The 25,765-nt window shown below is 39.5% G+C and overlaps 2 protein-coding genes and 1 non-coding gene across 4 annotated transcripts in view; 1 reads left to right on the top strand and 2 right to left on the bottom strand.

Moving 5' to 3' along the window:
- Positions 1–1,063: 1,063 nt before the first annotated feature.
- DNASE2B (deoxyribonuclease 2 beta) lies at positions 1,064–19,011 on the bottom strand. The gene is made up of 6 exons (XM_012174785.5): positions 18,689–19,011; positions 14,134–14,311; positions 9,387–9,468; positions 6,734–6,895; positions 5,196–5,393; positions 1,064–1,680 (listed from the first exon to the last, which is right to left on the bottom strand). The coding sequence occupies exons 1-6, from the start codon at positions 18,799–18,801 to the stop codon at positions 1,340–1,342; spliced, it is 1,074 nt and encodes a 357-aa protein (XP_012030175.2). The 5' UTR covers positions 18,802–19,011; the 3' UTR covers positions 1,064–1,339.
- A 679-nt stretch (positions 19,012–19,690) lies between these two features.
- Positions 19,691–25,765, top strand: part of LOC101109838 (uricase) — a 32,704-nt gene continuing 26,629 nt past the window's right edge. For both annotated transcript variants that reach the window (XM_004002137.5, XM_060411314.1), the window contains exon 1: positions 19,691–19,807. In XM_004002137.5, coding sequence (XP_004002186.4) covers positions 19,700–19,807 — 108 coding nt within the window. In that variant the 5' untranslated portion in view covers positions 19,691–19,699. The remainder of the gene's footprint in view (positions 19,808–25,765) is intronic.
- On the bottom strand, positions 24,042–24,114 carry TRNAG-CCC (transfer RNA glycine (anticodon CCC)). Its single transcript has one exon. It is a non-coding gene; the product is annotated as a tRNA-Gly (tRNA).

The raw sequence follows: 25,765 nt of genomic DNA, 5'->3' as shown, positions 1-25,765 counted from the left end.
CTAGCTTTAGTTATTCTTATGATTACTTTTGTCAGGTTTAAGCTTATTTAAATTAGGAACCATGTTCCAAATATTATTAAACAGTGAATACCTAATACAAATATATTATTTATTATTCATTTATATAACAGTTATATTTAGTGATAAGAATTCCAGAAAATGAAACACACTGGAATTAAGATTACTAGATTTAATTCTAGTTTATGTTCCACTTCATTATTTCCCCCAAGTTGGTGGGTTGTTTTATTTCTTCCTCTTAATCTGACAATTTTTTCTTTTTGAAAAATAGGAATAATTTCTAAACTTCCTTTTGTCTTTTCTCACTGCAGGGTGATTCACATTCAAATTCCACCTGTATTTTTAAGTGTTAGCTGCACCAGGCTCTGTGCTAGGTACTTGAGCATACCATACAGAAGAAAACCAAGGCTTAGAGAGTTCAACTGAATGTCCCAAGATCGTACAATTAATGGGCTTCCCTGGTAGCTCAGATTGTATAGAATCTGCCTGTAATGCAGGAGACCTGGGTTCAATCCCTGGGTTGGGAAGATCCCCTAGAGAAGAGAATGGCAACCTACTCTGGTATTCTTGCCTGGAGAATTCCATGGACTGAGGAGACTGGAAGGCTACAGTCCATGGGGTCACAAAGAGTTGGACATGACTGAGCAACTAACACATACTAGTTCAAGAATGACCAATTAGACTTAACCATAAACCACTGAAAAGAACTTTAGGAGGAAAATGACTAGTAGTTTGATGTACAGAGAGATAGAAATGTCTCTTCTTCAAAAAGGGGCAAGGAGGAGAGTCAAGGAATTCTTTGTGAAGATGAAATTACTCTAGGAGATGGCCAGTCACTCCATGGACAATTGAGAGCTGACTAATCTGGAACAAAACTTTTTCCTTACACTCCTTTCATTATATATATATATATATTTAAATATATATATATATATAATAAATACATATTTTATTAATTATATATATGTGTATATATATATGCATGTTTATGGCATATAAATGAAAGTAGATAAATTGCCACTATTTGGAAGAAACACAGTAGCCATGGGAGAAAAGCATTTTATTTGATGATATGTGGATCATAAGTACTGGAGAAGGAAATGGCAACCCATTCCAGTATTCTTGCCTGAAAAAATCCAATGGACAGATGAGCCTGGTGGGCTACAGTCCATGACGTCTCAAAGAGCTGGACATGACTGAATGACTAAGATGATGATGGACAATAAGTAAATTCACAGGCTTTTAATATATAAAGAATGAACCCAGTAGAAGACCCCTTATCAGTGTTGAAAATGATAGCACATATGTCCTTTCACCAAGTTTAGTTACAGTTCTCATAATATAAAACTAATCCTTGAAATGCTCGGTAAATGTGCTGATTCTGGGTACAGATGAATCCACCACTTCTGAAAGCTTGGTATGGACTCCGATTTAGGTCTCCAATACATGTCCAGCGATTTTTGGTGCCCTTGCGGGAAATACACCATTTGGCATGATCCTGATAAGAGCTGAAATAAGAGTGTCTAGATATCTTAATTGCTTTGATATTGTAGACATGGTGGGGAAGGGAGCAGTTTGAAGGAAGCTCTTGTCTCTTTCGCTGCCAGGTTTCTGTTAGCAAGTGTGTCTTCAACTGTTGAGCCATCCAGGCTGCAAAGATGTCTAGAGTTTATAAAGGGAAAAATAGCGAGGTTAATATTTATTCTTAGATAAATCCTAAAAATATCCTCAGGAAGAGAATCATCACTCATGCCTGATATGTGGATGTCACAAGCATAATAAAAACAACATGACTGAAAGAGTGGATGGGAGAACATTTTGTAAATGCTAAAATGATATGAAAACAAGTTATTATCATTATTACTAAGATGATATTGGTGCTGAAAATGTCTTCTGTTCTGCACAAACAAGGGAGCAATATATGTTTTTGTCCTGAAAAGACCTTTGGAAAGACTAAGGCTAGAGAAGTAATCAGAGGCCAGCATCTAGAAATCTTTATAAACCAGGCCAGAGTATATGAATTTTCCTGAAATCAATGTGAAATTTTTTAATACTGTATTTTATTTATTTATTCTAAATTAGTTAGTTTTATTTCCTTTGCTCTGGATCTTCATTGCTGCATGCGGGCTTTCTCTAACTGTGGAGAACAGGGGTTACTCTCTACTTGCAGTGCACGGGGCTTCTCATTCAGTGGCTTTTGTTGTGGAGCCCAGGCTCTAGGCTCATGGGCTTCAGTAGTTGGAGCACATGGCTCAGTAGTTGCAGCTTGCTGGCTCCTGGGCATGCAGGCTTCAGTAGTTGTGGCTCATGGGCTCTAGAGTGAGGGCTCAGCAGTTGTGGTGCAGGGGCTTAGTTGCTCTGAGGCAGGTAGAATCTTCCTAGGCCAGGGACTGAACCCCTGTCCCTTGCATTGGCAGGCAGATTCTTATCCACTGTACCACCAGGGAAGTCCTCAACAGAGAATTTTTTAAGGAGTGTTAGTGGGGGATCACAATAAACTGTGGAAAATTCTGAAAGAGATGGGACTACCAGACCACCTGACCTGCCTCTTGAGAAACCTGTATGCAGGTCAGGAAGCAACAGTTAGAACTGGACATGGAACAACAGTCTGGTTCCAAATAGGAAAAGGAGTTCGTCAAGGCTGTATATTGTCACCCTGCTTATATAACTTCTATGCAGAGTACATCATGAGAAATGCTGGGCTGGAAGAAGCACAATCTGGAATCAAGATTGCTGGGAGAAATATCAATAACCTCAGATATGCAGATGACACCACCTTTATGGCCGCAAATGAAGAAGAACTAAAGAGCCTCTTGATGAAAGTGAAAGAGGAGAGTGAAAAAGTTGGCTTAAAGCTCAACATTCAGAAAACTAAGATCATGGCATCCGATCCCATCACTTCATGGCAAACAGGTGGGGAAACAGTGGAAACAGTGGCTGACTTTATTTTTATGGGCTCCAAAATCACTGCAGATGGTGACTGCAGCCATGAAATTAAAAGACGCTTACTCCTTGGAAGGAAAGTTATGACCGACCTAGACAGCATATTAAAAAGCAGAGACATTACTTTGCCAACAAAGGTCCATCTAGTCAAGGCTATGGTTTTTCCAGTGGTCATGTATGGATGTGAGAGTTGGACTGTGAAGAAAGCTGAGCACCAAAGAATGGATGCTTTTGAACTGTGGTGCTGGAGAAGACTTTTGAGAGTCCCTTGGACTGCAAGGAGATCCAACCAGTCCATCCTAAAGGAGATCAGTCCTGCGTGTTCATTGGAGGGACTGATGTTGAAGCTGAAGCTCCAATACTTTGGCCACCTGATGTGAAGAGGTGACTCATTTGAAAAGACCCTGATGCTGGGAAAAATTGAGGGCAGGAGAAGTAGGGGACGACAGAGGATGAGATGGCTGGATGGCATCACCGACACAATGGACATGGGTTTAGGTGAACTCTGGGAGTTGGTGATGGACAGGGAGGCCTGGCGTGCTGCAGTTCATGGAGTTGCAAAGAGTTGGACACTACTGAACAACTGAATTGAACTGAACTGAGTGGGGGAATTAATAGAAACTGATTTATGATCATAAATATCAACTGAGAAACAATGTGCAGGATGAATTGAGAAGACTGCATTGGACTGGAGAGAGGAAAAACACGAGGTTGTCATAATAACTGTGATACCAAGCACAAGTGTAGACTATGGCCATGACAAAGAGGAAAAGTGAGAGTTATTAAGGACCTGGAACTGATTGTATTTGATGATTTGATATGGGGGGGCAGTGAGAAAAAAGAGGAATTGAGAGTTTCCAGGTGACTATGCAAAATATGAGAAAAGGGGTAACATGTGAGGGATAATGATGAGTTTGACATGTTGAATTTTATGTGGCTCTGCCACTCACTGTTGGATACATCTGTTTAGAACACAGGCCTTGGATGAAGATCTAGATTTGGGAATCTCTCAAGGGCTAGCTGGAATTGCCTCAAGTGCATTGTAGATGAGATAAGGATGAGTAGAGGACCACAGGGCAGCCTAGTCACAGAAGGAGTATGCAGAGGAAGAGGACATGGCAGAAGAGACTTAAAAGCAGGAGGAAGACCAGAAGACTGTATACTGCCAGGACTCAGGGAGGGGAAAGTTTCAGAAAGGAAACTGTTCCAACTGTGCCAAATCCTGCAGAAGCTACTTCTGTCCTGTTAATTTGGGGATCTCTCATGCCTACCTCAGGGCTTGACAAGTAGTAGGTATTCAATAAATTTATTCACTATTAAAGGAAGGAAGCAAGGAAGGAAGACTGAGGTCAATTAATGCTGTCATGGGTGACTGGGGATAGATACAGAGAAACAAGACTGTAGTCAGGGAGCAGTGAGCAAGTAAAGACCCTGAAGAGTTTTCTCAAAATAAATTTAGAAGAAAAGAAAAAAAAAAAAACCAGAGATATAGGGAATCTAGAATTGAGGGAGGATTTTTTTAGGAATGTTTGGGGCTCGTAGAATAGGTAGGCTAAAATACAAGAGGGAAAACAGATTGACTGTAAGAATCCATGTATTCTGAGCCGGGATAATTTCTAGGGCACAGGGGGGCACGGCTTCTGTTGGGAAGGGAGGAACTTGGTAAAAAGGAATGAAAGTAGACATGATTGTTGAGGGTGGAGAGTGCACTTGGAGTGGTTTCTCCCTCTATTCGCTCTGTGAAGGAAAAAGTGAAGATGAGTGAAGAGACCGGGAAAGGTAAAAGACTTGAGGGTAAGGAAGGCTTAAAATAATTGCCTAGGGAGTGAAAGAAAAGGAAGAAAGCTTGATTCTGTGCCCAACTGAGGCTGGAGACTGAGTTTTTACTGGCCTCTAGCTAGTGTTCTGGCCTGGAGAATCCCAGGGATAGGGGAGCCTGGTGGGCTGCCATCTATGAGGTCACACAGAGTCAGACACGACTGAAGTGACTTAGCAGCAGCAGCGGCAGCGGCTAGATGGTTGTGATATACTTTTTTTGGATGGATCAGCAATCCTTCTATTCAAATGGCTATTGTTTGAATTGATCGTTGATGTCCCTTTTCCCTTTCCTTTTTTTGTCTTTCCTCCTTTTCTATTTCTACACCCTTAAATAATCAGTATATTTGCTCTTTGCAATCCAAAGTGAGTCCAACAGCACTGTTACAACATATCATTTTGATGATGGTCTTTCTTACCGTCAAGAAAAGAATCAGACTTGGCAAAATGGAGGAATTTTTGTCCCTGGGCTGACTGAAGTGTGGCCAGGTGCCGGCCTGGGATCTCTGAGGAGCTGGATCCAGCACACAGCTGGGGCATGTGGATGAGCTCCATGTGAAAGGTTACAGGGATGGAGCAGCTGTAAATGTTTGGGTTGTAGACCAAGAGCTGAGAGTCTGAACCGCAAACAATAAAGAAAAGTTGAGAATTAAGATACAAATGGAAAAGCTTGTTGGCATTTTAGATCTTGTTGGCATTTTAGATCTTGTTGTGAATTAAAAAACTGAACAGAACAAAAAACAAAAATGAAAGTATTTCCTTCTTTAAGCCAATAGCCTTCAAACTTTTGATTAAAATAGTTGACACCTATTGAGCACTCCCTACTTTTTATTACATGGGTTTACTAATTTAATCATAAGAATATTACCTTATTATTGGGTAAATTATTTTATCACAGTCCTCATTTTATAGATAAATTAATGGTGAATTTATGCCCAAAGCTATAAAACTTGTAACTGAAGGAGTTGATATTCAAGCCCAGGCAGGCTGGCCTTGGAGACCATGTGTTTTTTATCCTATGTGTAAACGTGCAAAAGTAGAAAACACCCATATACTAACCATCCAGCTCCAAGAATGACCAGTTTATCACCGTGAACACCCAGTCTCTATGCTATTAAGCTCTCTAATCTTTGCAGGAGCTCAGCTAGCTAGACCAGGGCTTAATTTGGGTAAGAGGCTCAGTGATCCTTTCCATCAGATGGAAATTTGATTTAAAAAAATCATATTTGAAACCTCCTATATTAGAACAAATCACTCTTTACTATTTAGCAGCTCCCTCAGTAAAAAATGATTGGTAAAATACCATTACTACTTCTCCTCCTCATTTGCACTTTGGATTTTTAAAGTCCAAGTATTTTTGGCCACTTGAGCTTGAGATCTTAAGGGAAAATCATCTGGTTGAGGCTCAGAAGTGTCACGTTGGTGGCCTGTAAGCAACATGTGGTCGGCACTATTTAAAAAATAAGGTGGAGACCATATTAGAAACTCATAAGATCTCTTTCTCTCTCAATTTCTCTTTCTCTCTCTCTTTTCTACTTTACTCTTCCCCTAGATTTCTGCTTCCTCTGAAAAATATGGAGATGTAGGTCTTCATTCTCATGGAGCCACAACATAATGGAGTTGCAGCTTTCGAGGAAAGCTAGTGGAGAGTTACACCCCATTTTGTCAAATTCCCCACTGCCCATGCGATGTCCACCGGTGCCACCCAGTTTTGTCACCTGCCTGGCCCCTTTAGACATTTGAAACTACCACTTCTGATTAAGTTCAAAGACTTCCTTGGACCAGGAAACCAAGGTTCAGTAAGTGAGCCTGCCCAAGATCTCATCATGGCAAAACCAATATTGGAATCTAGGTATCAGGGTTTATGAATAGAGAAGCAAATGAAGTAATACATTTATTCATAATTTCCAAATCCCTTCTTAAATATTATGTCTTTTTTAAAACACTCTAATGTTACCTATTGCTTCATACTGGTTGTACTTGAAAGTTATACAGATGCCAGCTTGTCCATTTCGTCTCCCTGTGGGTGGATAATCATAGCCTTCTTCAGGAACTGGAGGAAAATGGGGAATGGAATGAATCAACCAGAACCCCTGGACTCTGTTCCACAGAAGTACACCTACCAAAGATACAGTTAATACAGATAAATTAGAAAAACAAGACTTCTTTAAAACCAGAGTTCAAAGCTACAACGTTTAAGCCCTTTAAACTTCAGGCTAATGTTTCCTTAGGCTAATAATGACAAGGATAATGTTCTTTTTCAAAGATTTCAAAACAATTTCAGGTACACATTGCCCCATTACTGATGGTAACCCGACACAAAAGGGAGCTAGCGCAGACACCCTGTGAAGAGTTAAGAGGCATTTCATGTTGAAACTACAAGGAAAATTTGTTTTGGCAGAATGCAAATTTGCTAAATTGGAGTTTGACCTCGATAGACTATATAGTCACCTGGCAAGCTTCAGATAATGTTTTTACTGCTAAGCAGCTAGGCCATTTTCAAAACTCAGCTGAAAAACATAGTTGAAAGAGAAAATATCAAATGAAAAAATGTATTTGCAGTAATTTGTTGTGAGAAACTGATGCTCATTTATGTGCAGAAGTCACCCAATTTCACAAGTTTGAAAAAAAGGAAGCAGAAAAGGGGTGGGGGTGGGGATGAAGGAAGCCGTATTCTAAAGCATCCTAGTTACTTGTATTTTGTAAAAATCTCTGGAGCAGACACTATGAAAGCCAGAAAGGAAGAAAACGGAAAGATTTTCAACATCTTGTGACATGGCACAAAGAACTCTGTCCAACAAGCACCTATGACTATTTCTGTGTTTGTAAATATATTAGGATAATTTGGGTATGCTAACTTGGCTTTCTGGTTTGCACATGACCACGCAGACATAAAAGTCATGCTTGCCTTAGTGTTAGAGTGGAAACCAAATGCCTGCCAGTTATTTCTTTTTCAAAGAACATACTTTAAGGGAGCACATTGTTGCTGTCTCGGTGACTGTGGAATCAATGCCTGTGTCGAGATGGAAAATGTTCAAAGTTCAGTTGCCTCACAGAGCTGGATGACCTCAGGGTCTCTCTTCTGCCCAGATGAGTATGCTGTTTGTCTGAAATCCTAACTTTCTGGTACAAGTGCCACAGGATGTTGGAGCACCTGTTGGCAGAGAACTCTGCCATATGACATCAGGTTTCACTCCATTTCCAATCTTCTTTCTGAGCCCTTGTATCAACTAACAGAGTGGAGTGACAATGGTGGTGAGAGGTTGGTAAAGAAGAGTTTGCAGAACGTGGCAGGATGTGCAAATAAGACCATCAGGAGGGCAACTTAGCTAAGTCAAAAGCTAAGTTGCTCATGGCATTTGATAGCCATTACAAATTAAATTCTTAATCAGAGGTTGCAAACGGGCAGCCCACAGGCCAAGTCTAACCTGCAGATACATGTTATGATGCTTGCAGATTATTTTTAAAACTTCAAATTCATTGCCAACAATTAAAAACGGATTTTCCACAAACTCCTCATTTTCTCTGGAAAAAATCACATTGCCATAAGGCAAGCTGAGTGGTAACTGCTTCTTTAGACCATGTGTATACTCTCCAGTTCTCTAGTGACCTGCCAATTCAGCCCCCTTGGCTTGCTGACATCATTTTCCTGACCCTGAAGGCATTTGATTTGGGAACCTTCTGAAAAGTACTTATTGCCATGGGAAGTTATTCATGGTATATTAAGTTGAAAAAAGTTTGAAGTAGTCACTAAAAAAGTTTTATAAAAAATGTTTCAAAATATATATTATAGAAAAAGTAAAAAATATTAGACTCAACTGGGGCTTCCCAGGTGACTCAGTGGTAAAGAATCTGCCTGCAGTGCAGGAGAAGCATGTTTGATCCTTGGGTCAGGAAAATCACCTGGAGGAGAAAACGGCAACCCACTCCAGTATTCTTGCCTGGAAAATCCCATTTTTCAGGAGCCTGGTAGGATACAGTCCATGGAGTCACAAAAGACTTAAACATGACTTAGTGACTAAACAACAAGATTAAGAGTAATTAGCTAATGAATATTAGCATTACAAATTTTTTGTTTACTATCATTTTGACTTCTTCAACAACATACATACTTATATACATAGTTTACAAATAGAAAAATATAAAAATCCCTATAATAAAATCATTATAATATATAATTATTAACAAATTTACTATAATATGAAAATTATTTTAAAATACTTTTTCAAAAATGTTTACTGTATTTTAAATGGGACTAAGAAGAGTGAATTTTATTCTATGTAAATTATACTTCTATAAGTTTGACTAAAATGTGTGTACACACACACACACAGGGTCTGGCTAGTATTTTCAGTAGTCAAATGCTTGTATATCTGCTTTAAAGTATATTTTTAAACTGTTGAGAAATAAAATGGTATTCGTGTGAAGGATATTTCAAAGTCAAATTATATCATTATAAACTGTGATACAGGAATCACTCATCTTGATAACTCAGACAATTAAAAAGAAAAGCTATCTTTTTAGTGTGGAATATAAACCTACCAAAGATAGGATGTTTTAAGAAAATGCTGACTTCCAGTAGGAAAGAGAAATAAGAGCCTTTGTCATACCTTTGGTGTGTCCATACTTTCTGCTGTAATTCACGGATTTAGGGACTCCATCATTGTATATTAGATAGGCTGTGCTGTTATTCTGCAGGAATATTTTAAGGTTATAATGGCATAAGTCTTTCACTCATAAACATTTTTCGCTGACAACATTTCTACCAGCTACCCAGCCTACAATATAGAACTTTCATTAATACACATGAGAAATCATCCATTCCCCTAATAGGCAGATTTTCCATCAATCTGAATTCTGTGACATGCAAGGCAGGAGACAAGTAGTCCATCCTCAACTTTGAACTTGTGTGACAGGAGCCCTGTGCTCTGTGATGTGTGTGTGAGGGCAATATTCTTATTTCTCCCAGTCGTTTTGGACTCATGTTTCTGACGAAGCAACCAGTGTATGATAAAGGAGTCCTTAAATATTTGTTCAGGAAATGAAGCAGGAACAACCAGCCAAGGATTACGTCTGGGCTTTTTCCATTGATATTATAGACACAGCGCAGAAATGGCTGTCAGGGTTTGATTTCCTCTGCCTACTTTGTGTTTACCACTTGGTCATAGCTTCCTGTTTAATCAGAACTCCTCATTCTCTGCTTCTACTACCTCTTTGTTAGTGGAGGATTTTCCTGCAATCTATTTCTCTGTGTCACTTCACCTTTCCAACTAGACATTTCCCTGCTTAAAAAATGTGGTGTAATTGAATGTGTGATATTGGATTTCCTCTGGTAAGGCAAAATGCTAGTAAATTCTCCAGTTTGCCAAATCTGAGTCAAAATGAAGCTATTACTTTGATAGTGTCTTTTTGTCATGTTTTGGAAACTTGCTTCTATTTGTTCAGTGTCACTCCATTTCAGTTGTATCATGAAGCAGTGACTTTTTTTTTAATTTTTATTTTTACTTTATTTTACTTTTACAATACTGTATTGGTTTTGCCATACATTGACATGAATCCACCATAGGTGTACATGCGTTTCCAAACATGAACCCCCTTCCCACCTCCCTCCCCATAACATCTCTCTGGGTCATCCCCGTGCACCAGCCCCAAGCATGCTGTATCCTGCATCGGACATAGACTGGCGATTCGTTTCTTACATGATAGTATACAGAAGCAGTGACTTTAAATGAAGCCAGTAATGTCAATAGTACAAAGTCTCAGCAATATATTAATAATTAAAAGCAGGAAAGGACAACCCATCTCTGTAAAAAAGGTTTTTGTTTTCTTCTGGGAAAAAAATAAGAGTCTCTTACAGTTGCTTCATTATTTGATTTCATTTAAAACCATGTTTTTTAAAAGGCATAAGGTAGTCTGTATAGCATTTTTGGCTACTATGTTTAGGGATATTTGGGGAAATAAGTTGTTTTCTTACCTGCATTTTCCATAATTGACCATAGCTACAGTTGGCATTCATATTCTCCACTGGAGAACTCTGACAGTTATTCTATGAGCCTGTGTTGAATGCGGTAACAAGGCCATTGTGTGCCTTTAGGGTACAATGTGGAGGGCCTCTGGGAAGATTTGATGAGGAACATAATTCTCCAATAGATGAAGTTTATCATTCTAACTAGGACAATCAGCTAAGATTAAATGGGATGTAACTCTAGTGAAGAGAGGCCCTCTTACAAAGAGGAAAAATCATGAACTAACAATAGGGCCCAGAGATTATCATACTAAGTGAAGTAAGTCAGACAGAAAGACAAATATCATATGATATCATTTATATGCAGCATCTTAAAAAATGATGCAAAGGAGCTTTTTTACAAAACAGACTCACAGACTAAGAGAATAAATTTATGGTACCGGGGTAGGGGGGAAAGATGGGGAGGAGGGATAGATTAGGAGTTTGGGACTGACATGTACACACTGCCATATTTAAAATAGATAACCAACAAAGACCTGCTGTATAGCACGGGGAATTCTGCTCAGTATTCTGTAATGAACTAAATGGGAAAATAATTTGAAGAAGAATAGACACGTGTGTGTATGTAACTGAGTCACTTTACTGTGCACCTGAAACTAACACAACATTGCTAATCAACTGTGCTCCAATATAAAATCAAAACAATGAAAGAATAGGCAGACCTAGTCCTGTACCTTTGGACATCTCCATTTCTTTAACTCTTAGCTGGATTTGACTTATTTGACTACTGGATGTTGAGCAAGAAGGTTACGGTCCCCAGTCTAGCTGGGAATATAGTCAGGCAAATATAGGCAACTGTGATATGGTCTAAGTGTTATTGTCAAGGTATATGGAAGGTTCTCATTTACTGACACAAAAGTAGAAGAAGGAAAGTATTTCCCAACATAACCCCAGATATTATCTTAACTTGACATCTGAGATTTAAAACCAGTTAGTCTGATCTTGCTTTCTGCTTTCTGTTAGAAGTTCAGTTCTGGGTCAGAAGACGGGAAAGTTATATTTTCATGGTCACTTCTGGCACGTATGTTCAACTTCCAAAGAGCGTTCAGTCTTATCTGAATATCACCCCCTATTATTGTTATTCTTTTTTTGGCTCTATGCTAATCAAACATGGCAATCAGCCCCTCTACTGTCATTTTCTTCCAGAATCCACCACGCATGGCATTGTGTGTGAGCAGGGTTTACTGAAGCTATGAAACATTGAATGGTTTTACATTACCAAGCTGACCTGCCTCAGTCTCCCTCCATGTTTTCTCTACTTTTGAATTCCTAGCTTCCATCTACTTTTTTTTTTTTTTTTGGCAGAGCAGTTTAGCTCTCCTGCCCTCCTAGGCTCTGGGACTACCTTTGCACTTCCAAAGATCATTATTATAGTTTGTCAAACTAAGAGCCATCCTCCCCAACCAAGATAAATGACAGAGGCTTTGCAGTGTTACTCTTTCCTTCCTCTTCTTGGGCACTGTGAAGTGGGGAGGGGAAGAATATGGTTATTTTTTCATTGATGGGTTATACTCTAGGTTTTCCCACTGCCAACCTTGGAAAGCAGAAGCAGCTGCAGGTAGTTTTGATTTTACATAATAATTTATTAATTCAAAACAGGCTTGTTGCTGAGACTGAAGAATTTCTTCAAGTCTCTAGGACAGTGTTTGGAACATCACATGTATTCAAATAGCTTACAAGTAAGTTTTGACTTGGTAACTTGACTCTGAAGGCTGGTGTTAATGACAGGTGAATACAGTGAAATATTTGCACACACAGAGACAGCTCTCCACACATTTCAAGTAAATGTTCAAATAGCCCTGTGCACTACGGCATCTCAGATGGTAAAGAATCTGCCTCCAGTGCAGGAGACAGGTTCAATCCCTGGGCCGGGAAGATCCCCTTGTGAAGGGAATGGCAACCCACTGTTGTACGCTTGCCTGGATAATCCCATGGACAGAAGAGCCTGGTGGGCTACAGTCCATGGGTCCGCATGGAGTTGGACATGACTATGCGACTAACACTTTCAGTAGTGCTACAGTCTAACTCAGCTGTTGTGGGAATTAAATTAGTTGACATATGTAAAGGCCCAGCACATTGTTAAGTGTTGAGTTATTTCACATTTTTACTTCTCAACAAATTGTTAGGAAATGCATAGATGAATATGAAGTGAAGTGAAGTGAAAGTCACTCAGCCATGTCTGACTCTTTTTGACCCCATGAACTATACAGTCCATGAAATTCTCTAGGCCAGAATACTGGAGTGGGTAGCCTTTCCCTTTTCCAGGGGATCTTCCCAAACCAGGGATCGAACCCAGGTCTCCCACATTGCAGGTGGATTCTTAACCAGCTGAGCCACAAGAAAAGCCCGTAGATGACTGTAACTGGATATTAATTATTGTTTGATTTACTTGTCATCTCTGGTTGAAAAACAGTATCTTGTCACTGAATAGCAGATGTTGCCTGGATGTTGGGAGACTGCACAGAGGCACTAAGCCTATTTACCCGTGTCCCTTTGGCTGGTTTGTTCATTGCCTGATGAAGTCCAGTGTGTGTGCTCAGTCACTCAGTCATGTCTTACTCTTTGTGACACTTTGGACTGTAGCCTGCCAGACTCCTCTGTCCATGGAATTTTTCAGGCAAGCATGCTGGAGTGGGTTGCCATTTCCTCCTCCAGGGGATCTTCCCAATCCAGGGTTCAAACCCACGACTCCTGCATCTCCTGCATTTGCAGGCTGATTCTTTACCGCTGAGCCATCGGGAAAGCCTGATGAAGTCCAGATAGCAGATTTAATCTCCATACAGGCAAGTTAGTTCCAGGGCCTTGAACTAGTTCTTAACCTAGTAACTTAGGTACAGATCGAACCCAGTCCTAGCTCTTAACCTACTATTTTGAAAATGATTAATTAAAAGGAAGACCAAGTGGAACGCTTTACTTTTCCCATCAAACTCATCACACTATGGCATGAACAACCCGTAACTCATGGCATATTGACAATAGATCTATATTGCATTGTAATAGGAAAGCGCTTTTCTCTCTAGTTCCCTTTAAAAGGCTAAGATAGCCAGTACTGAGAAAATTGGCAGAGTTTGGCAGCCAAAAGATTTCAATATGTAATTAGTTCAGTGATGCCATTGGACATAATGCTAAATGTATCAACAATTTGGCATTGCTGTAGAATCTGTTGACATATCCCCTAAGGTCTTGGTTAGGTTGATTGAGATTCTGAGTTAATTTACTTCCAGTTGCTAGGATTGGGGGTTGGGTATGTGAGCAATTATAACTTTTTGGAAGCTTTGGAGTCTGTATAATGCATTTAATGTGATTCAAATGAATGATCAACTATAACATACCTCAGAGGCAGATGCTTCATACAGTTGTTGTAATGTCCTTCCCAAAACACTCCTGGAGGCATTCATTAGTTGCTTACTCCTACTCCAGCTTCTGGTTGTAGAGTCTAGGTATAGGTACTCTAACCCAGTCTCTCTGCTTTCCTGGTTTTGCTTTTTGGGCAACTTATAAAAGGTAAACCTAACAAAGGAAATAATTATGAATTACTAACATTTACTGTTACATTAAAAAAATAATTTATTTATTTGGAGGAAAATTGCTTTACAACGTTGTATTGATTTCTGCCATACAACAATGTGAATCAGGCATGAGTGTGTGTGTACACACACACACATTCATCACGCCTTCCTCTTGAGCTCCCCTCCCCTTCTGCTACCCCATCCCTCTAGGTCATCACAGAGCGCCAGGCTGGGCTCCCTGTGTTATACAGCTGTTTCCCAGTAGCTCTCTGTCTTACACATGGTAGTGTATATATGTCAATGCTCCTTTCTCAATTCATCACACCCTCTCCTTCCCCTGCTGTGTTCACAAGTCTGTTCTCTATGTCTATGTCTCCATTCCTTCCCTGCAAATAGGTTCATCAGTACCATTTTCCTAGATTCCACATATGTGCCTTGATATATTTTTCTTTTTCTGACTTACTTCACTCCGTATAATAGGCTGTAGGTTCATCCACCTCACTACAAATAACTCCAGTTTGTTCCTTTTTGTGATTGAGAAATATTCCATTGCATATACATACCACATCTTCTTTATCCATTCATCTGTCAATGGGCATCTATTGCTTCCATGTCCTGGCTGTTGTAAATAGTGCTGCAATGAACACTGGGGTAAATGTGTCTTTTTGAATTGTGGTTTTCTCAGGGTATATGCCCAATAGTGGGATTGTGGGATCATATGGTGAATTTATTCCTAGCTTTTTAAGGACTCTCCATAATGTTCTCCATAATGGCTGTCTCAGTTTACTTTCCCACCAATAGTGCAGGAGGGTTCCCTTTTTTCCATAGCTTCTTCAGCATTTATTGTTTGTAGATTTTTTGATGATGGCCATTCTGATTAGTGTAAGGTGATATCTCATAGCAGTTTTGATTTTCACTTCTCTAATAATGAGTGATGTTGAGCATCTTTTTCATATGTTTATGTCTTATTTGGAGAAGTGTCTAAGTATTTTGCCTATCTTTTGATTGGGTTATTTGTTTTTCTGATATTGAGCTGTATGAGCTGCTTATATATTTTGGAGATTAATTTCTTTGTCAGTTGCTTTGTTTGCAGTTCTTTTCTCCCATTCTGAGGGCTGGACTGACTATTTTCTTGATGGTAGCCACTGTCAAGCACTTATCATTTCACCTATATTTCACAGAAGGTCTTGAAGTTTGAGGAGAGGGATTTGCTCAAGCTTTCTACCTCTTATATTCCACCCTTACTGTTGCTCCTTCCCAGAGAAGGAAATACAAATCTGACTGTGCGTGTTCTGAAAACATTTACTGGCCTGGTGTGTGAGATCCCTGTGGTGAAAGCCCACATACATTGAGAATGGCTCTCCTATTCTTTCCACAATTGGTAAGAATGCCAAGGCCCGGGCCTGGACTAGAGAAGTCTTAGATGTGTCCCTGCTGCCTGAAGGGCTTGGCACGCACATCTCTTTGCAGCTGGCTGGCTGAATCTGAGATTTGGGTTTGGGCATCAGAGTCAGTGCAGGCTGTTTTGAGCCTCTGGCCTGAGCCACGTTCTTCAGCTCAGTGTATCGGCATACTCTGCATTGAGGATTCAGGGCCAAGACCAAGCAATTAAGTAAGTACCTTGCTTTCTTTACTATCCTCTCCTGTTTGTATGTTTCCTTTGGTTGTCTCACAGGATGGAGAGGTGGTTGGACCTGCATGGTATTCAGACATTCTTGAATCATCTGGCCCAGGGTTTCTCAGTGTGCTCTATTCATATTTTGGGGCTCATTGTTCTTTGTTCTGGGGGGCTGTCCTATGAATTGTAGTATCCCTGGCTTCTACCTGTAAGTAGTACATATTCCCCTGGTCGTGCCAATCAAAAATGTCTACAGACATTGTCGAAAGAACCTGAAAGGTGAAATTGACTTTATCTAGCCAAATACCTTTTAATAGCATGAACACACATTTAACCCTCAAATACTCACACTGAACCAAACATTGTAATGCATTCACTATTACCAGTAACAGCATCTCACTTTACCCAGAAAATCTTCACTTTTCATTGGGTTCTCATCAGTCTTATGCTTCAATTTATGCTCTTTCCTGCCCTATCCAGGCTTTCTGCCTCTCAGGGCCAGGTCCTCACATGTGGCAGGAAACATGAAATTATTCTTTGGTGCTGACCTTATGTTCCTCTGGCCTTTAACTTTCACAGCAAGTTGTAGACTCAAGACTGTGCCTCCCTGTGTGCTCCGTTCAGCATTCTCTCTGACAGATACTGCTAAATGATATCTCCATTCAGTTGTGGCAAAAATAAATTTTTTGTGTTGATCACAATTTGATGGCCCACCCATGAAAGGTTTGTGAATTATCATGGCACACCAGTTAAGGACTAGTGCTTTTATAAACAATATTCCTGGGTGACCATCTCCAGGTATAATCTGAAGATTCTTAAATCTATTTCTAGCCCAGATCTCTGTGCTGAGGTCTCAGTTCAGTTCAGTTCAGTTCAGTCACTCAGTTGTGTCCGACTCTTTGCGACCCCATGAATTGCAGCACGCCAGGCCTCCTTGTCCATCACCAACTCCTGGAGTTCACTCAAACTCACATCCATCGAGTCGGTGATGCCATCCAGCCAACTCATCCTCTGTCATCCCCTTTTCCTCCTGCCCCCAATCCCTCCCAGCATCAGAGTCTTTTCCAATGAGTCAATTTTTCGCATGAGGTGGCCAAAGTACTGGAGTTTCAGCTTTAGCATCCATCCTTCCAAAGAAATCCCAGGGCTGATCTCCTTCAGAATGGACTGGTTGGATCTCCTTGCAGACCAAGGGACTCTCAAGAGTCTTCTCCAACACCACATTTCAAAAGCATCAATTCTTCAGTGCTCAGCTTTCTTCACAGTCCAACTCTCACATCCATACATGACAAGTGGAAAAACCATAGCCTTGCTGAGGTCTAGATAAACCCAAATGCAAAGATGGTTCAGAGACCAACTCCATGTTTTTGAAACCAAGTTCATGATATTGTGCAATGAATCTATTCATTCCCTACTCTTAGGGGACACATTCACACAGTCACAGAAGCTAGCAACCTGTAAGTCTTTCTTAACATCTTCCTCTCTCCTACTACTCTCTGCCCATCCATTACTAAGTTTTCTCAGATGCTCTTCTGCTTTACTTCTACTTCTTTAACTTGAGTATCCAGACATTGTCTGGATACTTTTCTCACCAATTATGCTACAGAAGTCTCGCTGGTCTCTATGACTCTGCACTGGTTCCTGGCTAACAGGCCTTCACAGTACTGCCAGTGGGCTTTCTAAAATGCAAATCTGACTTTTTCAAGTCCCTACTTGACGTCCCTCAGTAGTTCCCTTTCAAGGTCAAGTTCAGACTCGGCAGTTTAACCCATAAAGCCCTTCATGACCTTGCCCTCACTTCTCTCTCTAAGTTCCCCTCTTGCCGTTTCCCCATGTTCTCCTGAAGCACAAACGTTACTCAACTGCTTCCAGACTCTCCCCCTTGTTTATTGCCTCCGGACCTCCTCAGTGCTTCTCCACTGGCCTGAGATGCCCTGACATCTCCTTTGTCTTTCTAACCAACTCAAAATTATTCTCCAAATGTCTCCCAGAGAAGTCTTTTGGGCTCCATCCTCTCTAATGCCCCATCTATGCCCTTACCATACAACTATGAGCTCCTCAAGGGTAAGAACTATGCCTTATTCATATTTATATTTTCAAAACTTAGCACAGGACTGGTGTGTGCTCAGTAACTGTCTGGTGAGAGGGTGAATGAGTGTATCTGTGTCCTCTAGCCTCAACTTTACACAAAGCTTGATGCCAACCATAAAGGCAAAATACCCTAATTAAAGAGTGAAGAAGTGATCAGAGCTTTTGGAGAATCCATGACTGTAATGCAAAGCTGTGTTTCACCACTTTGACACTTCAGGAGATCAGTGGCCTCCCACCCACTCTTAACCAAACAGTGCTGTGTACCATCAAGCCCTCTTTCTCCTTCACATAAGTATACGCTCCACTATCAGGAAAAAGTCAACTTAAAAGGATGCTGGTTCTGTTAGGAAAATCACAAAGCAATTGAAAGAACTTGCCAAATGAGAGAAGCTGTCAGGTCTCCCACACCTCTGTGGCCACCAGCTTTGCCCTGCTGAAAGCATGAATCAGGCCCACAAGGCACTGCTCAGCTCCTTCTCAAGAGAAAACTCCCTCATTCAGAGCCTATCCCTACCTGGATACTTGGCCCATTTACACGCTTTCACTTCCTTTCCTTTTATGGGGAGAGGTGGTGCAGAGGTCTCCTTCAGAACACACAGTGAACCAGGTAACCACCAGTAGTTTGGCTTTCCACTGGCAGGCATGAAGCCTTACATTTCATTTACTTACCAATCCACAGCTTCTCCTTCTTCATTTCTGCATGATATTTTTGTTGCCTCCAGGATTCCAAAGAGACCAAGGAAGAGCACAGTCAGTGGTGTTCCTAGAAGTCTTGCTGTCATTTTCTGTCACCTTTAGTCCATGGTACAGGAGGAAACTTTCCCCTAGATGGTGGAGTATGAGTTTCAAGTTTCCCTCAAACTGTGCTGGCTCTGACGTTTGATTCCATTTACCTCTGCCATTTGCTGTCTGGGCATTTTCAGAATGGGACGCATCCTATGTAATTGTGTGATTCAGTCACAACATGCCAGCGTGACTCCTCATGCCTTTGTGCTGAATTGTTGACTGGTTTGCAAAGTCATCAAAAAGTCCTGGAGAGAAAAAAGGGATGTACAGGTAACTCTTTGGAGTGGACATCATGTGATAGGAAGTTCAGTGGACAGGAGAACTCTGTATTGATAAACAGATGTTGAATTAAATCTATTTCGTGTGTTTTCCCCTTATGATTGTTTCTCTATGAAAAGAAAAGAAAGTAAAGGAAAGTCACTCAGTCATGTCCGACTCTGCGACCCCGTGGACAGGCAAGAATACTGGAGTGGGGTGCCATTTCCTTCTCCAGGAGATCTTCCCGACCCAGGTCTCCCACATTGTAGGCAGATGCTTTACCATCTGAGCCACCAGGGAAGTCCTCTATGAGTTTCTCTATGAGTGAGAGTAAATGTTTGTGGTTCACCCATTAAACAGAAATGACAAAATCTTATGTCTTAATAATAATTAGGATCTATTACTTGTGATACTCTCTATCTTAAGAAAACATTTCCTAAAAAGTACTTCAAAGGCTTGCTTCAAAGAAAGGGCAAATTCAGAATTGCTTTTAGCAAAGCTGTTTACATATCCTCTTCACCTCTTAGTTTCAGCCACTCAGCATGGTGCTTTACTTCAAAGAGGCTTTGCTGTCCAATAGGTTACAATGCAATCAGATAAACATACTGACCACTCTTGCTTCAGATCAAATGAAAAATGTTGCAAGTATTGGTTTTGCCCAAATTATTCTTTGTCGCTCTTGAAACTGAATCTGAAGTTGAAAACAAAGGGAAAATGGCTCATTACCATAATGACTATCAAAAGGTGAGCCTATTCTCTTTTTGGAGGAGGGAAGAGATGGATGGGCATATGAAAAAATTTCTGTAAGCGCCTGCTGTTTTTTAATCAGTTATTAAAGATGCTGTCATAATAAATAGTAGTTTACTTTATACCTGAAAATAATTATGGCTCTGATCTGTCTCTTTGATTATGGATCCAGATCAGAGTTACTTAAGGATTCAGACTAAACTGGACCCTTGCAAACTGGATCACTTCTATGGTTGAACTGGAGTTATTCAGGATTCTTGGGGGTTCATAGGAAAGAGAGAGCTAGTTCTCCTATAATAGAATTTTGTGTGAAATATTCTGGACCACCTGTCCATATTTTCCTGAGGTGCCTGCAAGAAGAATAAAATTGTGGGTCTTGATCCAAACCTGATAAATAAAAATCCTTCCAGTTGGGTCAGGAATCTACCTTAATTACTAAGTTTTTGGTGATCTGCTGTACTTTAAAATTTGAGAATTACTGGCCTGGGATCAAGGCTGTGCTGTATCTGGTTACCAAACTGGTAAACTGAGAAGCCTTTTTCTGACTATTCCTCCATGGGTATCATATCATTTAATGCGTGTTTTTACTGCACTCAGATTAAAATGATCTCAGCAAACCCAAGCTTTTCATCAATTTTTTAAAAATTTCATAGCATGAAGTTTACTTTTCTAAGTTAAAGTGAAAGAAATTTAATTTTATTCATATTTATCTTGTGATACCTTTTCATATTATGATAATAGATGAACACACTAGGCTTAAGATTCATTAATTCATAGAAAATATAAGGAACTTGTTTTCAGTTATGTAAGCTAAAGAACTTTTGTTGAACAAGATAGAAAATAATTCATGTTTTCTCCTCATTACACACTTAGCACATGCATGCATACTTAGTCACTCAGTCGTGTCTGATTCTTTGCAATCTGATGGACGGCAGCCTGCCAGGCTCCTCTGTCCTTAGCATTTTTAAAGCAAGAATATTGGAGTGGGTTGCCATTTCCTCCTGCAGTGGATCTTCCTGACCCAGGGATCAAACCTGCATCTCTTGCATTATTCTGCATTAGCAGGCGGATTCTTTACCAACTGTTCCATCTGGGCAACCTACACACTTAGCACCGTGCATGGCAAATAGAAAATGATCTGTAAATGATAGCTAAGATTATTTTTACTTCAACCTGAGCCTTTCCTGTGACTGGGCTTTAGGATATCTGTATTAGGATGGTTTTACTAAAGCTAATTTTATCTCAAGGTCTGGAAAAACAGGTAGGTTCTTTTCTTGGAGATGTCATTTTCAATAAGCTTTCTTATCTCCTGTTTCTGACCTGATCATGCTGGTTGTCAGTCAACAGCCTTCATTATGCAATCACTAAGTGTCAAACAGTGCACCCCAGACACTGAGGGGATCCAGGGATTTCAACATTACCCTAAAGCCTAAATTCCAGTGTGTCCTGGGTTTTTACTAAAAACAGCAAAGTAATGTCATGGAAGGAAACACAATGAATTTAATGGATAGACAAAACAAACTGGGCAGAATGTTTTTCACATTACCTACTTTTGAAGCCAAAGTAATACAATATTATGAAGATACCATGTCTCTATCATAATGATTCAATCTTTATAGAAGAAATCGTAGAAAACTCCCTTCATTGTAACTTGGCCAAGTATAGTGAACAAAGACGAGTTCTTCACTTGGCACTGGGCTTCTTGTTTTATGGTTAGAAGTTTGCATTAATTCATCCAGTAATTCTAGAAAACCTGTCTTTTAAAATTGAAGTGTAGTTGATTTACAATGTTAATTACTGCCATACAGTAAAATGATTGTTATACACACATATTCTTTTTTAAATACTCTTTTCCATTATGACTTATCATAGGATATTGAATGTAATTCTCTGTGCTATACAGTAGGGTCTGGGTGTTTATCTGTTCTACGTATAAAAGCTTATATTTGCTAACCCCAAGCTCCTAGTCCATTCCTCCGCTGACCCTCTCCCCACCACAAGTCTGTTCTCTGGGTCTCTGATTCTGTTTCAAAGACAGGTTCATTTGTGTCATATTTTAGATTCCACATATAAGTGATATCATACGATATTTGTCTTTCTGACTTCGTAAAATAATCTCTAGTTGCAAAAAGCTCAGTCTTAATCTCTCCAAATTTTGCCTCTTTCACTTTATCTTTATCATATCTTTCTAGAACATTTTTATACTATTCTTTTTCTAAAATTTTTTTTTTCATTGAAGTATGGTTGATTTACAATGTTTTGTTAGTTTCAGATGTACAACAAAGTGACTAAGATACAAAATATTGAGTATAGAGTTCTCTGTGCTGTACGGTAGGTCCTTGTTAATTATCTATTTTATATATAATAGTTGTGTATATGTTACTCATAAATTCCTAACTTATCCCTTCCTCCAACCTTTCCCCTTTGGTAACAATAAGTTTGTTTTCTATGTTTGTGAGTCTGTTTCTGTTTTGTAAATACATTTTATGTTTCTTTCATATATTCGATCTCCTGTGTATCTGCTTTAATCTCTGATTCTTTATTTGGGTCAGTCTCCCGGATCAATCTCTTTGGCAAGAGTAAATTGTTACTTAATCTCTCTTACAAATAACTAATTTTTTCTGTTTCAGTCTGTTTCTTAATCCACTTATTAGTGCATTTCTAGAAGCTCTGTTGGATTCTTTTTCAAATTTTCTTGGTCTTTTTTATGGTTTTTAAAATTTTTTGTTCAAGACAAGCTATCTTAATTTTATTTCTGTAAAAAATATTAAATATATGATTTTACATTTTGTGTCTGATAATTCCAGTATCTAAACTCTTTGCAGCTCAGACTTTGCTACCTGTTATTTCTGTGACTCTCTCTCAAGATACCTTGTTACTATGTATGCTTTTGATTTTTCATTATGAGTTCATGTTCCTTAAAGCTTTATATGTGAGAATGTGAGGATGAGATATAGTTGGGTTTGTCCAGACCATGGTCTATGTTGGCTTCAGCACAGCGCATTCATCTTGCAAGGACTCCTAGGAATTAGACTGCTGGCTTTGTTTCTTTAGCCTCAATAACTCTTTGAGGCATGGCTTCCCTGGTGGCTCAGACGGTAAAGAATCTGCCCACAATGTGGGAGAGGTGGGTTCGATCCCTGGGTGGATAAGATCCCCTGGAGAAGGGCATGGCAACCCATTCCAGCACTCTTGACTGGAGAATTCTGTGGACAAAGGAGTGTGACAGGCTACAGTCCACAGGGTCGCAAAGAGTCAGACACGACTGTGCTACTTTAACCTATGTACTACAACATTGTTACGTTTAAGCCAAACTTTAATTTTGCTCAAACTGTTAAAAAAAAACCTATTAATATACAGAGTAAAATCTAGAATGTGACAAAGTGAAAGAAAAAGTTGATACGCTTGTTGCATTGTTATTTTGATGAAATGGGCTGAGACAAGCAAAATGGCCCAGGTATTTGTAATATAAAGAATTGTTGATGAAAATGTGGTTAAAAGAAAAGATAAGGAGAATAATCAGAAGAGGACCAGACAATCTGCCTGTCAGCTATGTGACTTCAGGAAACTTGCTTAACATCACTGACGTAGCTTATTTTAAAATAAGTGTTCTTTCCGCCAAATCACAGGGCTTTTGTGAGGAATAGATTAGATAGTGTAGGTCTTTAATGGATGGAAAATTTTTAAATGTATAGAAGCGCAAGTTTCTACAGTAGCATGTCCACGTCCCTCCTTCTGTTGGGATCAGAGTACTCCCTTTCTCTCCCTAATGAGTGTAGGGACTTTGATGTAGTAAGATAGAACATATCATTTTAGGGCAAATGGGCTGGGTTTTCCTCCTGCCTCTGTCACCCAATAACTGTGTGACTTTGACAAGTACTTCACCTTAAAGTCTTCCTTTGTGAAACTTGGATAAGGATATCTGCTTCACAGTGTTCTGGTAAAGGGTTAGAGGAAATCATACATGTAAATTTCCCAACACGCATCAAACCCTCACTAAATGGTTGCTACTCTTATTTTCACTTGTAAGTCTTACACATTAGGAAAGAGAAATCTTTCAGTGTATGCATTTTAGTAGAATTTCCTTCCAACTGCATGTTTGGAAGTCTCCATCAATTAAAAAAATTTTTTTTTACAAAGTTTAAAAAACATATTTATTTATTTATTTACAGACTGTGTTGGGTCATAGCTGTGGCAAGAGGAATCTTCAGTTGCAGGATGTAGGCTCTAGTTCCCTGACCAGGGAATGAACCCGGGGCCCCTGCTTTGGGAGAACAGAGTCTTAACCACTGGACCACCAGGGAAGTCCCTCCATCAGTTCTTTGTTGTGAGATTTCTTGCCCCTAATTCTAGAGGCTCCAGAGGCCTGTTTCAGCTAAGGCTGTTGCTACCTTTGAGAGGCTGGCAAGAAGAAAATTAGCATTTCCTTTTGCATTTAGTAATGAGTCTCTCTTCCTTTGTAACAGGCAGAAGTATGAGATAACTGAGCACCTATAAATGGAGTCTTCATTAGGTGACAGGTCGCCTTTTCCACAATAATTATGCTTATGAATTTTTACATTGTTCTTGAAACCTCTGCTTGACAAATCCCTTAGTGTTAGTCAAAACACTTTGAACATAACTTGAGGCATATCCCCCTTTGATAGTAAAAATGAGCCACTCTACAACCTAAAGCAACATGACATTTTCTACGAGATATCAATATTTTTCCATCTGACATTTAGTAGATCCTAAGCAGCCAAAAACAAAACAAAACAAAACAGTTGCCTCTAAGGTTATTATTTATCATTATTGTTTTTATCATTATATGTTATTAAGATCCACCAACATGATATTAAGATGGTTCATATGAATGCTCTTTTTTTCTCATATTAGTTCAGCATTTTTCTTGGAAGTCTTCTTGTTCACAAATGCTCAAGAAAATACCCAGGCAAAGGAAGAACCTAGGCAGAGAATTGGAAGGACTTCTCTAACACATTCCAAAGACAAGGAGGGAGGCATGTTTCCTGGCTGAGTTCTTCCATCTATCACTGCATACTGCAACTGAATTGGTATTTATACATGAGTGATGAGTCCAAAATAGCTTGCACTTCTGTATTTCCCTCTATTATGGTGCGTAGAGATGTGCTTACAAGAGCTCCTTTAATACTTGAGAGAAAATTCTAGTCATTCTAAAATTTAAATTTATAACAGCTTTCTCTTGTCTTTCCTAATATTTTCGACCTCAGATCCATCCACTAGACCTTATAGACCTTAACAGACTCCAGGCTAGCAAATCCTAAACCTGTAGTGACAACCTACTTCACTTTCAGTGTGATCTGGGAAAAACAGAACACTCAGTATCTCACTGCAGAAGTGAAAATGCATGAGTCATTTAAAATCTCTGAGAGTTCTCTCCAACATTACTTAGAGGCAATCAATGATTCTCTATTCCTTTATATTTCAAGACTTGTCTAAGAAAAAGGAACTTTTCTTGTGCAGTGCCAAGTATAGATTTACTCCTACTGATATTTTGTCGAGAGTACTGCTCTAGGAAATTAAGTTTTCTTTTATAACTTTGTACCCCCAAGCCACATAAGCCTGAGGAAGGACAATCAAAGTATGAAGGCAGAAGTAGGCTGGATCATAAAAGCAGTCTTTGAGTTTAGCCACTCTAGTTCTGGACTGACGTGGAGCCTGAGTATTTCTCTCTAATGGTAACTGGAAGAACCCTTTGATGCAAAATATGACATACAATTATTGTTTATTAATGGTAATCATAGCTAATGTTTGTTGAACATTTATTATTTGCCAGGTGCTTTTCTAAGTGTTTTATGTTTATTTTGGTCATATAATCCTCCCAGCAATCCTGATAGATTGGCTCTAGTATTATTGATTTTACAAATGAAGAAATTTGCCTCCATTCAGAGAGTTAATAGGTGGCAGAACAGTAACTCACACTTGGCCCATCTGATT

Source organism: Ovis aries, chromosome 1 (assembly GCF_016772045.2).
Source record: "Ovis aries strain OAR_USU_Benz2616 breed Rambouillet chromosome 1, ARS-UI_Ramb_v3.0, whole genome shotgun sequence".
Classification (NCBI taxonomy): domain Eukaryota; kingdom Metazoa; phylum Chordata; class Mammalia; order Artiodactyla; family Bovidae; genus Ovis; species Ovis aries.
This window is presented reverse-complemented; position numbering and strand designations above follow the sequence as displayed.

What these genes read in the sequence shown, in the direction of transcription:
- DNASE2B (XM_012174785.5), bottom strand. Translation starts at nt 18,801, where the DNA reads ATGACAGCAAGACTTCTAGGAACACCACTGACTGTGCTCTTCCTTGGT. An exon ending in GAAGGAGAAGCTGTGGATTG is followed by an intron (nt 14,312 to 18,688) that starts GTAAGTAAATGA and finishes TTCCTTTGTTAG; the next exon opens with GTTTACCTTTTATAAGTTGC. An exon ending in ATGAAGCATCTGCCTCTGAG is followed by an intron (nt 9,469 to 14,133) that starts GTATGTTATAGT and finishes ATATTCCTGCAG; the next exon opens with AATAACAGCACAGCCTATCT.